Source organism: Ceratosolen solmsi, unplaced genomic scaffold (assembly GCF_000503995.2).
Source record: "Ceratosolen solmsi marchali unplaced genomic scaffold, CerSol_1.0 scaffold6, whole genome shotgun sequence".
In the NCBI taxonomy this organism is placed as follows: Eukaryota; Metazoa; Arthropoda; class Insecta; order Hymenoptera; family Agaonidae; genus Ceratosolen; species Ceratosolen solmsi.
Genome location: NW_011948414.1, coordinates 15661767 through 15676731, shown reverse-complemented (window position 1 = coordinate 15676731; position 14965 = coordinate 15661767). Strand labels below are relative to the sequence as shown.

Below are 14965 nucleotides of genomic sequence, written 5' to 3'. Positions count from 1 at the left end.
AAAAAAACGAGAAAAGAGAAAAAAAACTAGATGCATGTGTTTGTGAAATGTTATATTCCGATTAGTAATTTAGTTTTTATAAATCCGGAATATTTACTTCATTAAAGTAGTATCTTATTCATTCTCATTTCACATAAACATGCATGCTTTTCTTCCTTCTTTTTCGTGATCTACGTAATACCCTGTCAAACTATTATTTTTTTTCGTTTCCTCCTTTATTTTTTTGTTTTTACATATCTCCTATGACATGTCTTATATAACAAACAATAATATTTTAAGTAATATTTTAAACAATAATTATTAATATTGTTAGTTATTTGAATTATCTAAATATCCGTTAAAAAGTTATTATTAAAAATGAATAGTAAAAGTTATATGTGCTAAATAAAAGTAGTGAAATACTGATAGGATCAAGTTGATTTTTGTATAAAGTTTGAATTGCTTTGTATTGACAAAATGAATAGAAATTTATTGTAATAAGATGTCTAAGAATAAAAAAGTAAATAAATTAACTTCAGTTATAATATATAGATCTTTATAAATTTAATCTTTCAAAAGCGTTGCTTATTGAATAAATAAATACATTATTGATGATATAAAGCTACAATATAAATAATAATTATTTTCAGCATTTAAATAATATTTTCTATACATCATTTTCATTGATTTTATAAGACAAAAAAAAAAATTAATGAAACTATGAAAATGCTGTAATATATGATGCAAATATAAAAAATAATAAATAGCAAACATTACGAGGCATTAACATTAATAATATAAGTAAGTTGATGTGAAAAGGTACGTGTGATAGGAATGTTGAGAAGAAATGATGATTCATAATAGTATTTTTATATTTTTCCTGAAGATCTGTTAGTAATTAAAGAAATGTAAAAGAATGTGCATATATATATATATATATAGCGAGCGGGAGAGGAGTGAGAGGGGGGGGGGGGGAGAGAATGAGAGAGCATTTTGTGCATGTAGCAGTAGAGGAAAGTTATATGAAGCGGCTTTGAAAGTGCAGAACCTTCGTTGTTGACCGACACAGCTAGAATCTGATACACAGGTAGACATGGGGGCATGTCTAGCAACATTGAGCAATGACCGCATTCGATGTGTGTCCATGCGTGTCATGTAATTTTCAACTTACCTTCTTCTCGGATAGGAGAGCCGACGAGTGAAGCCTGACTCTCTCGCGTGAACGCATGTTCATTATCATTATACGTCACATCTCCACCACTAATTTAAAAGCGCAATATTTCCTTTATTCACGCGATCTTTGCGCGCTCAATTTGTTCCTTAATTTTCAGCATAATATTTTAAATGTCCGATATTTAAAGCATGTCTCAACCCTCTTCCGAATAATAGTTCAATTAACAACAATCTACGTGTATATCTATTTAGATCTATCTATATCTAATGTATAATTCAGTTTTGTTCAACATTTGTATTAATGGATTATACGTAAGTTCACTTTTTACAGACAATATAATCATTAACCGGTAATAATGTCAATCAAATTATAACTTTTGTTTACCACTGCTTAACTCTGCGAAGATTAATTGATTTATTAATCATGTGATTACAGTTAATTATAAGGATACTTAATCAGCGGCTTTTATTCAAGTTTTAAAACAGACCTTTTAACAGAATAAAACATCAATATATGACGCGTGCAAAATTGTGATTGAAAAGCGAAAGGGAGGGAGAGAGAGAGAGAGAGAGAGAGAGAGAGAGAGAGAGAGAAATTGAGGGAAAAAGAGATGAGGCATGATATGTGATTTTTATTTCGCTCTCTGCCGAGAACGACTTTTACTTTTTCGCTCCAAGTTCTTCGCGCAATTTATTTTATAACTTTAAGACACGACTAACGATTGTTTTCTCATCAATTAATATTTATTTCTTATTCTTATTCTTTTTAGTTTTAATACGTCGCCCATTATTCTATCATCTCTATTCAACAATATATTTAATTCATTTATTTTCGAATTTACAAATTTTAGTAATTATTGCGTCGATCTGTTTATTAAGCGAATCAATAAACGGAGAATAATTTTATACGCAATTACGTATTGAAATATCATATATAAGATTTTAATTATAGTTATACAATATAAATAACCAAATCAACAATAATTATGTTACTTAACACTCAAAGTAGCATCTGATTTTTTCAATATAGTTTGCATGAGCTATGCCCAAAAAAATTATTTCTCAAATATTGATATTTTTATTCGTGGGAATAATATTTATTTCTCACCTCTGTATAACTCCGCACTTTTTCCTAATTAAGAATATACAAAATTTGAATATTAAAAAGTAAATATTTATTGTGCACAATTTACGATGCGCATCGAAACTTCAATGGAAAGGATTAATGATAGGCACTTGCTACCAATGGATAATATTGCATTGTTAGTCAATTTATATAAGCGAAACGAGTAAATAAATATCAAATAGCCGGATAACTTTTATCGATAAGATACATTGTTCGAAAAGGGATCGATTATTAAAAATTTTAAATAATCCCGTCATAAATTTGTACACGTGCTTACTTTCACTGAATTATTCACAAGGATAATCAATTAGATAAGACGAATAAAACATTGAATAATTATATTTTGAATTTAACAAATTATTCTCAAGTTTCAAATTGTAGTAGTAATTTTGTTATTAATTTTCATGAATAAGTATAGAACTGTTTTATATTATAAACTAATCCACATGTGTGTATGTATACACGCATAAAGAACTATAATAGCAAATATTTTTTGTTTTTTTTTTCTAATTATTAATATTGTAAAATATCATGAAATAAATTTACATATTTAATATAAACTAGATATTTTTCATTGTATATTTTATTCTTTTTAAAATAATTATTCCTAGAATCAAATTCGTTATTCAACTCCAAAATTCATTTTACAATTTAATGCAATTTTACCTTCCGACTGTTCATGTATTAATTAGAAAAACAGTACAGTAATTAATATTATTTTTACGATGATACTGATTGAAAATTACAGATAAATATTTACAAAATAATTTATTCCTGGGTACAAAAAAAAAAAAAAAAAAAAAAATTAACAAATCGACTGTCATGATTCGAAACTTAAATCAAATAACTCAAGTATTAGAATAAATTTTATTTTTCGCTCTAAATGCTGGAATTCTCTATCCATAAAGATTTATAAAATAAAAATGAATAAAGAAGAATATGAACAATGAATAAAATTGCAATAAAAAAAAATTACCTAATCTCCAAAATCAACTCACTCAAAAAAAGAATGAAAGTTTATTTTTCACATGCATTTCCATTTGGTGTTTTTACTTTTTTCCCTCTATTTTTATAATACAAATCTGTGCATTCGTTTTCTTTTTTTTTTTTTTTTTTTTTTTTTTTTTTTTTTTTTGTTTTTGTTTTTTGTTTTTTTGACAGTCGTTTCGATAATTAAATAAAATTCAATATTCACAGTACTAATATTGTATTTTATTTACCACGTAATCTTGCATACGTGATTTTTCCATTTAATCGTAACAAAAATTCGTCTTTATTGTTTTATATTTTGTTTAATAAAGATATTGTATTTGAATAATAATTAGTATTTTCAATATTATTAATTAAATATTATAAACTTAAAAATTATTAATGATTGTTATTATATTAATAAGAATGTTATTCATAAACATTGGCATTAAGTAATTCAAGTGTTTTAATTTATGTTTAACTAAATTAGAAAAATATCTTTGATTATTCCCGATAATGTTGAAATGAAAAATTTTCTAATTAAATTTAAATGAACCATAACTTATATAACAAAATCTTATTTGTTTAATATTCATTTACTATCAAAAGGTATTTAAACAAATTCTTTTATTAATACAGTAATCGAAAATCCCAACCACTCTCTAATAAAAAATGAATTAATGCTTCTATCAAACTTGAGAATAATTTATCATTAACAAATATTATACTTTAATGTTATTGACAAAAATCAAAGTTATAATAAATCAAATTAGAAGCATTTAGTGTACTAATGCCTTTTTTCCCCCTCTATTTCAGAATTTTCAAAATGAGCATAACTGTCGTCTGAATGTTGCACGAGTAATGAGTTCAATGCAGACGCAACAGCCAGGATCTCTTCCAGACTATCGAATTGATCCTTATCAACTACTCGAGGATGATCTAAAAGATGTATATGAAGATATAAAAAGAGTGAGTCTAATTTTTTTCTCAAATGATATCCACTTTATATATTTCCTAATGAATAATGAAAATCCGCAATTCGAATAATATTCCACCAATTAGTGTAAATTAGCTATTATTTTTGCTCGTCCATTTGTTTTCTTGAATCGTAAAAATGCGAGGCGAATGCTTGAAAATATTGTAAAATTATATAGATTTTCACAACAATTTTCAATTTCGATAAAATTATTATTTGTCATTGATTGAGAACGCGCTGCGTATGAAGGAAAAGTAAATAAAGTCATTAATAATGCATTAAGAAAAGTTTCACAAATGCTTTTATATACATAATCTGTGAAATTGTGATATTAATAGTATTGTTGTTGTTGTTGTTGTTGTTGTTGTTGTCGTCGTCGTTGTTGTTGTTATAATAGTAAAGCGGAGCTTCTGTGAAGAGAATATGAAAAAAATTAACGATAAAAAGGAAGCTCTCCTCGCGTCACGAACGATGTTGGTCTCCGCTCGGGTTCTGGCCGAATTCCAATGCGTGGTGTCGTCGTGCTCTCTTTCTTTCTTCCTCTCTGTCTTACGCGCGCGGGCTTTGTATGGAATTCAAAGAATGAAAAGTGAACGCGAGCATCGCAACTCTTGCAACTTAACGGGTAAACGCATGCGCATAGAGAGAGAGAGAGTTAATAGATGCCACTCTATTATTCAGTGACGCTCAATCGGCGAAAAAAAATTAGACATTTGCTTACGCAATGTCACACATTTATTAATTTGCTGGGCGTAGCTAATCCACTTTAATAATAATATTAGCCGACTCCCGGCGCTCTACTTAACACCTTAAGACACTTTTCTCACTTTATCTCAATTGATGACTCGCCCTTACTCACTCTGTTGTAGGAACTGATTGGCAATACGACAAACGAAGAGCTGAGAACGATAGCGACATATTATTTTGGCGGACAAGGCAAGGCACTTCGGCCCATGGTCGCGATACTCATTGCCCGAGCCATCAACTATCACAAAGATAGAAAGTATGCCATCACTATTTACACTTGCTTTTTATAATTTCTGTAATGCCAGGTCGATTATTCTATCGAGCACTAAATGTAATATTTCTTCTATATATATATATATATATATATAGAATTTAGTGCTCAATATATATATATATATATATATATATATATATTTTTTTTTTTTTTTCTGATAGATACTTTCTTTATATTACATTATCGATTTCAATTTCAACATCATTATTCGTAAAATTTACTTGCTCTTCCAATAATAGCATATTATTTTACATTATTGGATGTTTGTTGCCTCGATAATTATTCCCATCTAATTAATATGTCTATAATGACATACGGTATCTTATCGTCGGAACTACAAGATTTTCCAAACTCTTTCATACAAAGTACTCTTTGTAAAAAAAAAAAAAAAAAAAAAAAAAAAAAAAAAAATATTTTTAATTTCACGATACATTTTTGTACATGTCCATTTGGGCTCGTATTCATTTATTCAAATTATTAATTTTTACTATTCAAACTTTTTATTTTTAGTTTCTTAAGCCAATAAATAAAGCTGCATTAGGCTGAATGAAATGACCCCTTTTTTTTTTTTGTGAACAAAATTACGAAGAAAAAATATATTTAAAACGACTATGTAGAATTAACAGTTGTTGAATAATTTTCTACATTGATCTAACTAGTAAAGCGTGTAACAAGAACGTAAATTATTGGTGCTTTAGATAAACAAATCGGTTGAACGAACTAAATCTATTAAATCGATTGATTTCTGTTTTTATTAGCGGTCTCTTAGCATCGCAACGGCAAGTTGCAATGATTTCCGAGATGATCCATAATGCCTCCTTGATACATGACGACGTGATCGACCAATCCGATTTTCGCCGGGGAAAACCTTCTGTTAATGCACTTTGGAGTCAGAAGAAGGTGAAAAATATATTCTCTTAACCATATAAATTACGGCCTATGCATAAAATAAAAAGTATTACATCATGTTTACTTTAGATATTTATCATGTTTATGTTATTGAGAATTATTGAAAATTGAAAAATATTTAATAGATATCTTTAGAAATGATTCGGTGGAAAGATGAAAATTTAACAAATAATAATCAGTCCTATAATCAATTATTGATTGAATTCATATTAAAAATTATGAATAAGAAGTAAAATGTTCTTAAGTTTTTTTGAGATCTTAAATCTTTGCTATATACTTTATTAACCTGATTTCTAAATTCTTATCAATCCCTCAAGTTCTTGATATAATTAAATATATTATTATTACTAATTATTGATTTATTTATTTATTAAAGTCATATTACATATAATTTTACAAATTTGTTTTAAAACGAGAAGTAAATATACAATTGTACCTTTAACTATTATGCTAGTTTATGTAAAATGTATAAAAACTCATATGAACTTCTCTGTTACGTCACAAGTTTTCATGATAGTTTTTTTTTTTTTTTTTTTTTTAAACAAACAGAATAATATAACATAATATTGATAAAGTTTGTTGAAAAATTTAGTCACTTATTTCAAACCTACGCTATTCTTCTTTGTGTATGGACGTATATATTTTGTATGCATCTCCAAATTGCATATGCTTATTGCACTTAATATGTAACGGAAAGAAATTCTTTGCGCAAATTGTTGTCGTTCGAAGTTCTATATTGCAAATCAATAAACTCAAAGTTAGTTTAAGCACCAATGAATGAAAGAAAAGAAGGAAGGAGGTTAATTCAATTCGGGTTAGGTATACGCACTTGTGCGCCAACTTTTTTACAAAACGCTTTCTTCCGGAAATGACGTTTCCAATATACATGAATTTTGTCTCGGTCAATTTTTTTTCAACAATCGCAATATATATTAAATTTGAATGTCTAGTAAGGTAAGTCTGTTGATAAGGTTAGACTATTGTGATGAAAAATGAGCTAGTCCTAATGAATAAACGATATCAAGTATACAATAGACAATAATAAAATCATGTTTTGCATTTAAACATTGAACTTTCTCCTCTCATTTTTTTTTATACAACATTATGACTTTCTCAAATTTACGTCTCATTTTCGTTAATATAAATAGTGAATAAAATATTCAACTATTTATTCCTATTAATATTAAAATTATATAAATAAAACTATTTTTTTTTTTATATAATAATATTTTTATGTGTGCATTTAATAAATAGATAAATGTATAACTATTATATTTCTAAGCGAATATAATACGATAAATCACTATATTTATATTATAAGTAATAAGATATGTAAATAGTGATAAGTCAGTATGGAGTGAAAATATTTTATATTCGATCAAATTAATTTGATAGTAATGTTGCTGGATAGAAAGTATACGAATAATTATTACTCTAGCTTTATACATCATAGTTCAGAAAGCAGAAATTAAAGATTATATTGATCAATTAATAAAATGTCCTGTGATTGAAATTTCAATATTCGATTCATCAAGAATTTTAACACAATACGAATGAAATATTAAAAATATTGTCACTATCAATTATCTGATTCAGTTAAGATTAATGTATACTATTTTTAACTCAATCGAAATAAATTGCAACGTTCATGCATATATATATACACGAATGTTAATAATATTATAGGCCAAAAATAATAATAAACGAATGTTAAAACAAATAAATATCGATATAAGATTTTAATTAAGAACAGCTTCATTATTCCAGACTTAATAAAATACAAGAAAATTTTTTAAAATAAATAATGTTCGTGTAAAAGTTTTAGTTGTAATAATACTATTAACTATAACAGTAAATTATAGTAGACTTAGAAAATTAAAATATAACATATGCGTATATATGTTTTCGATAAAACAACTAATATAGTTTTACTTAATCGCAATAGACATTTCTTTGATTTTATTCATTTTTAAAATTTTTAAATTTTAAATTTTAAATAATTTAAAGGCTTTGTAATAACATTTTATTTTAATATTCATAATTAATTAGAAACGATAAAAGTAATTATATAAAACAATTAACTTAATTGATTTACAAATAATATTTGAATTTATTGTAGAAAGTGGTGAATACTCTCTTTCAATAAAAAATATCAAAATGATGTAAATATATCATAGCTTCCTAATCAGTTGTGCAAATTCAAAAAAAAAATCATAATCAACATACCAATAATGTTATTACTGTACTAATAATAAAAATCTACAATGAAAATAAATTTTGTTTGCTCGTTTATATTTCTTTGTTATGCTTCCTTTTCATTATTTTACATTAATATCTCAAATATAGACATGTCATATATAGATTTTAAACGATAAAAAAAAATCATTGATTAATGAAATTATGCAATACTGATATTGATTGAACAATATTGATACTTATAGATGGTTTTCAAATTTTTGAAAATATTCATCCATAAAAATTAGTTGCTTATTTCACATAACATAATTTACACCCATAAATTTTTACTATTTTACATTAAAAATATCAAAGTGGTTTAAAAATAAATTCAATTTAATTTTTTCTATTTGAGAGTATGATAACTTAATAAACCAAGTATTTAATGTTCAATTATTTTAAAACAGAATTAGATTTCCTTTTTAAACAATTTATCCCTAATATATATTTCAATAAAAAGAAATGGTTGAATAATGAGAACATACTTGCGTTTCATCATCATTATATAAATTATGTACATAATTTATTGATAAAAAAAAAAAAAAAATACGTAAAGATAAGCTATCTTCGTATAAAAAATATCGTATATCAATGGTATTTTACAACCATAGTAAAATTAATAAGATTTGTAATAAATTTATATTTGTAGTAATAACATTTATAGAATTAGAAAATTGTAATTAGAATAAATTATAATTAAATTTTGATGTATGTCAGAATATTTTCTGAAATTTAAATTTTACATATATATTAAAGGGAAAAAAAAAGTCTTCAAATGCAACTTAAAAGTACAGCATGCGATGCCGTATTTATTACACAATAATCAATTCAATAATAATAAATTATTTTCCAAAAGTGCTATCCAATAATGTTTTTTACAAATATGTATTAATATATTTCAGAATTTGATAATTTTAATGAAACAAGTCGCTTACCTTGTAGATTTTATTAACAATTTGCTCATTTGCTAATAATTCTAAAAATTGAGTAGATTAATTGAATTAAGATATACCAACTTTCATATTTTATTATGTTAATTTGAATATAAAAATAACACTGTTTAATAATATTTAAAAGTATAAAAACACATAAAAACTCAATTTTATTAAGCAAATGTGAGAAATTATTTTTATTTGCTAATTTAAAATTTAAGATAAAAACAGTTGTTATTTTATTTATTTATTTATTTATTTATTTATTTATTTATTTATTATTATTATTTTTTGTTAATTAATAAAGAGTAGATAAAAATGGTTATTAATTTAAAATTTTTATTCTTAGGTAACAATGGCCGGCGATTTTATTCTTGCTGTAGCTACGATGATGATTGCGCGCCTTCAGAGCGATGATGTTACTTTAACTCTCAGTCAGGTTTGTCAAAATATTTTATAAAATTGTTGTAAAACTTTTACATATATGGCATTTAATGATTAGTAATTAGGTATAGTTTAACTAATTGATAGGTAATTTATGTTTTTTTAAGAATCAAAAGAACACATTTATTTAAATTGCTATAATTCAAAGTCAACGGACAAAGAAATTATGATGCGTATAAGTTAAAAGTTGTAAAATATGTATAAAATATAAAAAAAAAATTTTATATTATTTCTTCAACAAAAGTAAATAAAATTATAATATATTTCTTATTCACGCTACATATTCTTTATATGAATTGTATAATCTAATTTTAAATCTTTAGTAAGCGAACAGAAAATTAAAATTATTATGTTTAATTTAATAAATTAATATTACTATTACTGTATAAATAAAACGTATTACTGTAATCGTGATAAGACTAATATATTTATCAAATTGAAAAAAATATTTTAATAAACGTATACAATTGATAATAAATAGTTAATATTTTTCATAATATTTGTAATATATATATATATGTGTGTGTGTGTGTGTGTGTGTGTGTGTGTGTGTGTGTGTGTGTGTGTGTTTTTAATTATAAACATTTTAAAAATTTAATAATACAAAGTGAAAAGAAATGTCTAAAAAACATGTCATTTCATATTATTTTTAAACTTCTTACCATCTGTTGTATATAGAATATTTTCGAAAAAGAAATTGTCATAAGATGGCGCTATATGCTAATGATGCACCAAAAGTGTTGAAATATAACTTTTATTATTTGCATAAAAATCAAAGCTCTTCATTTCCTATTGATTTATTCATTACGATCATAAAAGACAATGTTGAATCATTGATGGATCTATGCAAAATGAAAAAATACAGCTACATATATTACGTAGAAATTGTGTTGAACAAATTTATACTTATGGAATCACTAAATTTCTACATAAATATACATGTAACAACACAATGTAACAATAGGCGCACTCTTCTTAATGAACTAATAATTTTTTTACTAATTTGATGAAAAGCGTATTTAAAATCAAGTATTATATTCAAAATAAAAACAAAATAATAACTTTCTCGTTTTGTATTTGAACCCGAATATACTTTTCACTTTGCTGCTGCTGATGTACAATAATTCAACCTCGAAAATCTCTATGTATTTTGCGACTCATCCATTCCATTAATCATTATTCTGATAATTATTGTGAATTTAAATAAAATGTAATTTATAATGGAGATGGAAAGAGGATGGAAATTAATCTAGAAAAGATAATTGTAATAAATAATATAACAAACATGAAAATAACATATTTTAATAAATTTCTATAAGATGGATAAAAAACCAAAGCTTGTTAATATAATTATCAATCTATTTAACTTTTTAATGGTCTGAACAGGTTATCACTGATTTGGTCCAAGGGGAGTTTATGCAGCTGGGCTCCAAGGAGACAGAAAATGAGCGGTTTACCCATTATTTGACAAAAACTTATAGGAAAACAGCTAGTCTACTAGCGAATTCGGCAAAAGCGGTATGACGTTTTTAAATTAAAATATAATTAATCTAATCTACATGTTGTCTTATTTTTGGGCTTTAGGATGCCAATCGGTTTCAATTATATGAATAATGAAAGTTGAATTAATGTGATTTTCAATGATTTCGCTGATATTTCGTTTCATATAAGCTTCGTTATAATCTATTATATTATTCAAAAGAGGTATTTTTTTATTTATTTAAGAAAAAATTAGATGTATGTAAATTTTTTAATTTTTTGTATTATTTTTGAGAACTGCGAAAAACTAAAATAATGAAGTATCAGACGGTTGCAATATTTATGTGAATAAATGATTATTCACCAAATTAACCTTTATCAAATCATTCGATATACCTTGAAATATTCAGATATTCAAACTATGAAAGAAGATTCGCTGAAGAAAAAAAAATGAACAAGTAAAAGATATTCTTACTTTTATTATTTATTAAAAATCATTGTAGTAATTTAAAAATCGAATAAATCATACATTATGAAGTAATATTTCGATTTAATCGATTGAAATTGAATAGTACTAATACTGAATAATTTTCAATGACCATGACAATAATAGTAAAAATAATTGTGATAAGTTTTGTAAGTAATCTAAATTTTTGCAGAATCATTTTCTGGTTAATGCATTTCCCCCACACTATTATTATATAATTTATGTTGAAATAAGTGTAAATAATATCAATATATGAATATAAATAATTCGATAAATATCGTGTAATGCATTAAAATAAATTTATATACGGAAGCATTAAAATACATGAATTATTTCTTTCCTCTAAAATTAGCAATTACTATTTCATTTCATAAAAATATTATTACGCAAAAATATTAGCCATTTAAAGTACGCAATTTTAAAAATATGATAATTTTAAATGATTAATCGGTTGTTGTAATATAGATTAAATTATATATGTAATTAAAATTAATACAAAATATGGTAAATTAAGGAGTAACTTAAATAGATTTTATCTATCTTATAGGTTGCGATGCTATCAGGAGCTGACGAGTGTTTATCGGAAGTTGCTTTTCAATATGGAAGAAATATTGGATTAGCTTTCCAACTTGTCGATGACTTATTAGATTTTGTATCATCGTCAGATGCAATGGGAAAGCCTACAGCAGCAGATTTAAAATTGGGACTCGCTACTGCACCCGTTCTATTTGCTTGCGAACGGGTAAATTTTATAATAATTATATTTAAATTATTTCTTCTTTTTTTTTTGAAATACGGACATAGAAAAACTTTATATATATATATATATATATATATATATATATATATATGTATATGTATATTTGTATTTGATACTCAATAGAATTTATGACGTTCAGTAAAAAGTTTGAAATAGTTTATATATATTTTACTCTTTTTATCAAATATGAATAGACACAGACAAATAGCATCTACCGATTTCTGTTAGTAGAATAATAAATGATCATAAGATTACAATGAAATGAAATGAAACGATTGTAAATCATACAACTTTCAGGAAGACAATAAATCCTCAATATAGAATAAAAGGATTTATATATATATATATTTCATGCTATTACTATTTTTCAGTTGTGTATTATAAAAATGCTTTATATATCGTCTTTTTTATTAATGTTTTAGTATCCAGAACTGAATCCAATGATAATGCGTCGATTCCAAGAGCCCGGTGACGTCGAAAAAGCCTTTGAGCTAGTGCATAAATCGCAAGGATTAGAGCAAACGAGATTTTTAGCCAAAAAGCATTGTGTGGAAGCCGTGAGGCTTGCACAAACTTTGGCCGAAAGTCCCTATCAAAAAAGTTTATTCGTCGTCAGCGATTTAGTTATTAATCGTATAAAGTAATGAATTGTCTTTAAACGTTTCATTACAGTAGTATAAATCATATGCATCGGTAACAAATTGATTTTGAAAAGCTTAAAAAGGAGAAGAGAAGAAAAGACATGGAGTATAAATTAGCTATTGATTAAAAAGGTAAAGAAAAATTTTTAAAATAAAAGCATGTTAAGCATTTTATCTTAAAAGATATTAAAAAAAAAAAAAAAAAAAAAAAAAAAAAATAAATAAAATAAAATAAAATAAAATAAAAAAAAAAAATAGAAATTGACTTTATAAATAGCAGTAAGTGGGAAAGCGAATTGTAGACAAGTATTTTTCGTAAAAATAAAATTACGTAGACATAAGAAAAAAAATTCATAAATAATGATTAAAAGCTGAAGTAATATGAAAATAGTGAATATAAAAATTAAAGTATAAAAAAGGAGGAAAAATTGAAGAAAGTGCCTAGATTTAATACATTATTGTAAATACAAAGTAATACGTAAAGATAGTACAATATGCTAACAGTACACGTGTTAATACACAAGCACAGCTTTTATTTTAAATCTTTTAAGTTTGTGTATGCTCTCTCCAAATAAATTTGTTTTATAATATTATGCAAATATTATTACGATACCCTTCAAAGATAATAGAGCAAAAAAAAAATTCATTTGAAGGGTACTACACAAACTAAAGAATTTTCAATTCAAAAGTAGAAACAAATTAAAATTATGTGTTCATTGATTCATAGGATCATCGTTTTTTACTTTGTTTTTATATATTAAGCAAAATCTTAAAGATTTCTGAAAGTTTTCGCTTAAGGATTTGCAAAAATATATTATGTTTAATTGTGTATTGATATTTTTTTTTTTTTTTTTTTTTTTTTTTTTTTTTTTGTTACCTTTACGTTAGCTCTTTACATTTAAATGTATATTTTTGCAAGTAAAAATTTATTTTAACTTTGGGAAATCTACTTAAGATTATATAAATGTAGAAAAACAATCGATTATGTAACATAAAAGTGTAATCATACATTTATCTTTATAATAATACTATTGCTTAATTATATTATAAATCAATTATTAAAATAATGCTCCATACTGTAGTTTATGGTTAAGAAATAACTTATGTTTTTCCATTATGTAATGTATATAATTAAAAAAAAAGCGCAATGCCCGTTGTTAATATACTTATTTTTCAATATTAATTAATTAAGAATTACAAATAAAAAATATAAATAAACATTTTAAAACGAGTGTATAATTCAATTAGAATTATTAAACTTCTTTTAATGGTAAAAATAATTCATTTGACAATTACAAATTAAAAACAGATTGTTTCACTTTACAAAACAAACAAAAAACAACAACAAAAAACATAAAAAAAAAAAATGATAAAATAAAAACATGTGTAAGGTATCTAATGAGATACAGTAACAACTAAAAAAATAGCATCTGTTGATCAATTAAGATTTGTTTTTGTCATTGAGTTTAGAATTTGAGCATAATGATTAGAAGAATTGAATTTTTAGTGAAATTTTATAAATAAGCTGTTACTAAATATTTCCTTTAACGATTGTACAAGCGTGTAAATATTAGATAGTTTATAAATATTGTACCAAAGGCCAATAGAGAGCCTCAAATTAATGGTGTGGGTGAACTGACTCATCGACTTTCCTTAAAACGAGCAATAATAAGTTTTTATTTGATATTGTCATTGTAATATTATTGTATGTAAATTTTCTTTTAATATAAAAATTACTTAAAATTTAAAGTGAATATGGTTTTAATGGCAATTTTTTCTCTTTATATCCAAATATTTATATCCCCGTAATGAGTTGTTTTTTTTTTTTTTTTTT

General features: G+C 24.6%; 1 protein-coding gene across 1 annotated transcript in view; it reads left to right on the top strand.

Moving 5' to 3' along the window:
- Positions 1-13297, top strand: part of qless (decaprenyl diphosphate synthase subunit 1 qless) — a 38115-nt gene extending 24818 nt beyond the window's left edge. The window contains exons 2-8 of the mRNA XM_011507241.1: positions 4064-4216; positions 5093-5226; positions 6003-6144; positions 9670-9759; positions 11151-11282; positions 12278-12472; positions 12913-13297. Coding sequence (XP_011505543.1) covers positions 4064-4216; positions 5093-5226; positions 6003-6144; positions 9670-9759; positions 11151-11282; positions 12278-12472; positions 12913-13134 — 1068 coding nt within the window. The 3' untranslated portion in view covers positions 13135-13297. The remainder of the gene's footprint in view (positions 1-4063; positions 4217-5092; positions 5227-6002; positions 6145-9669; positions 9760-11150; positions 11283-12277; positions 12473-12912) is intronic.
- The last annotated feature ends 1668 nt before the right edge of the window (positions 13298-14965 follow it).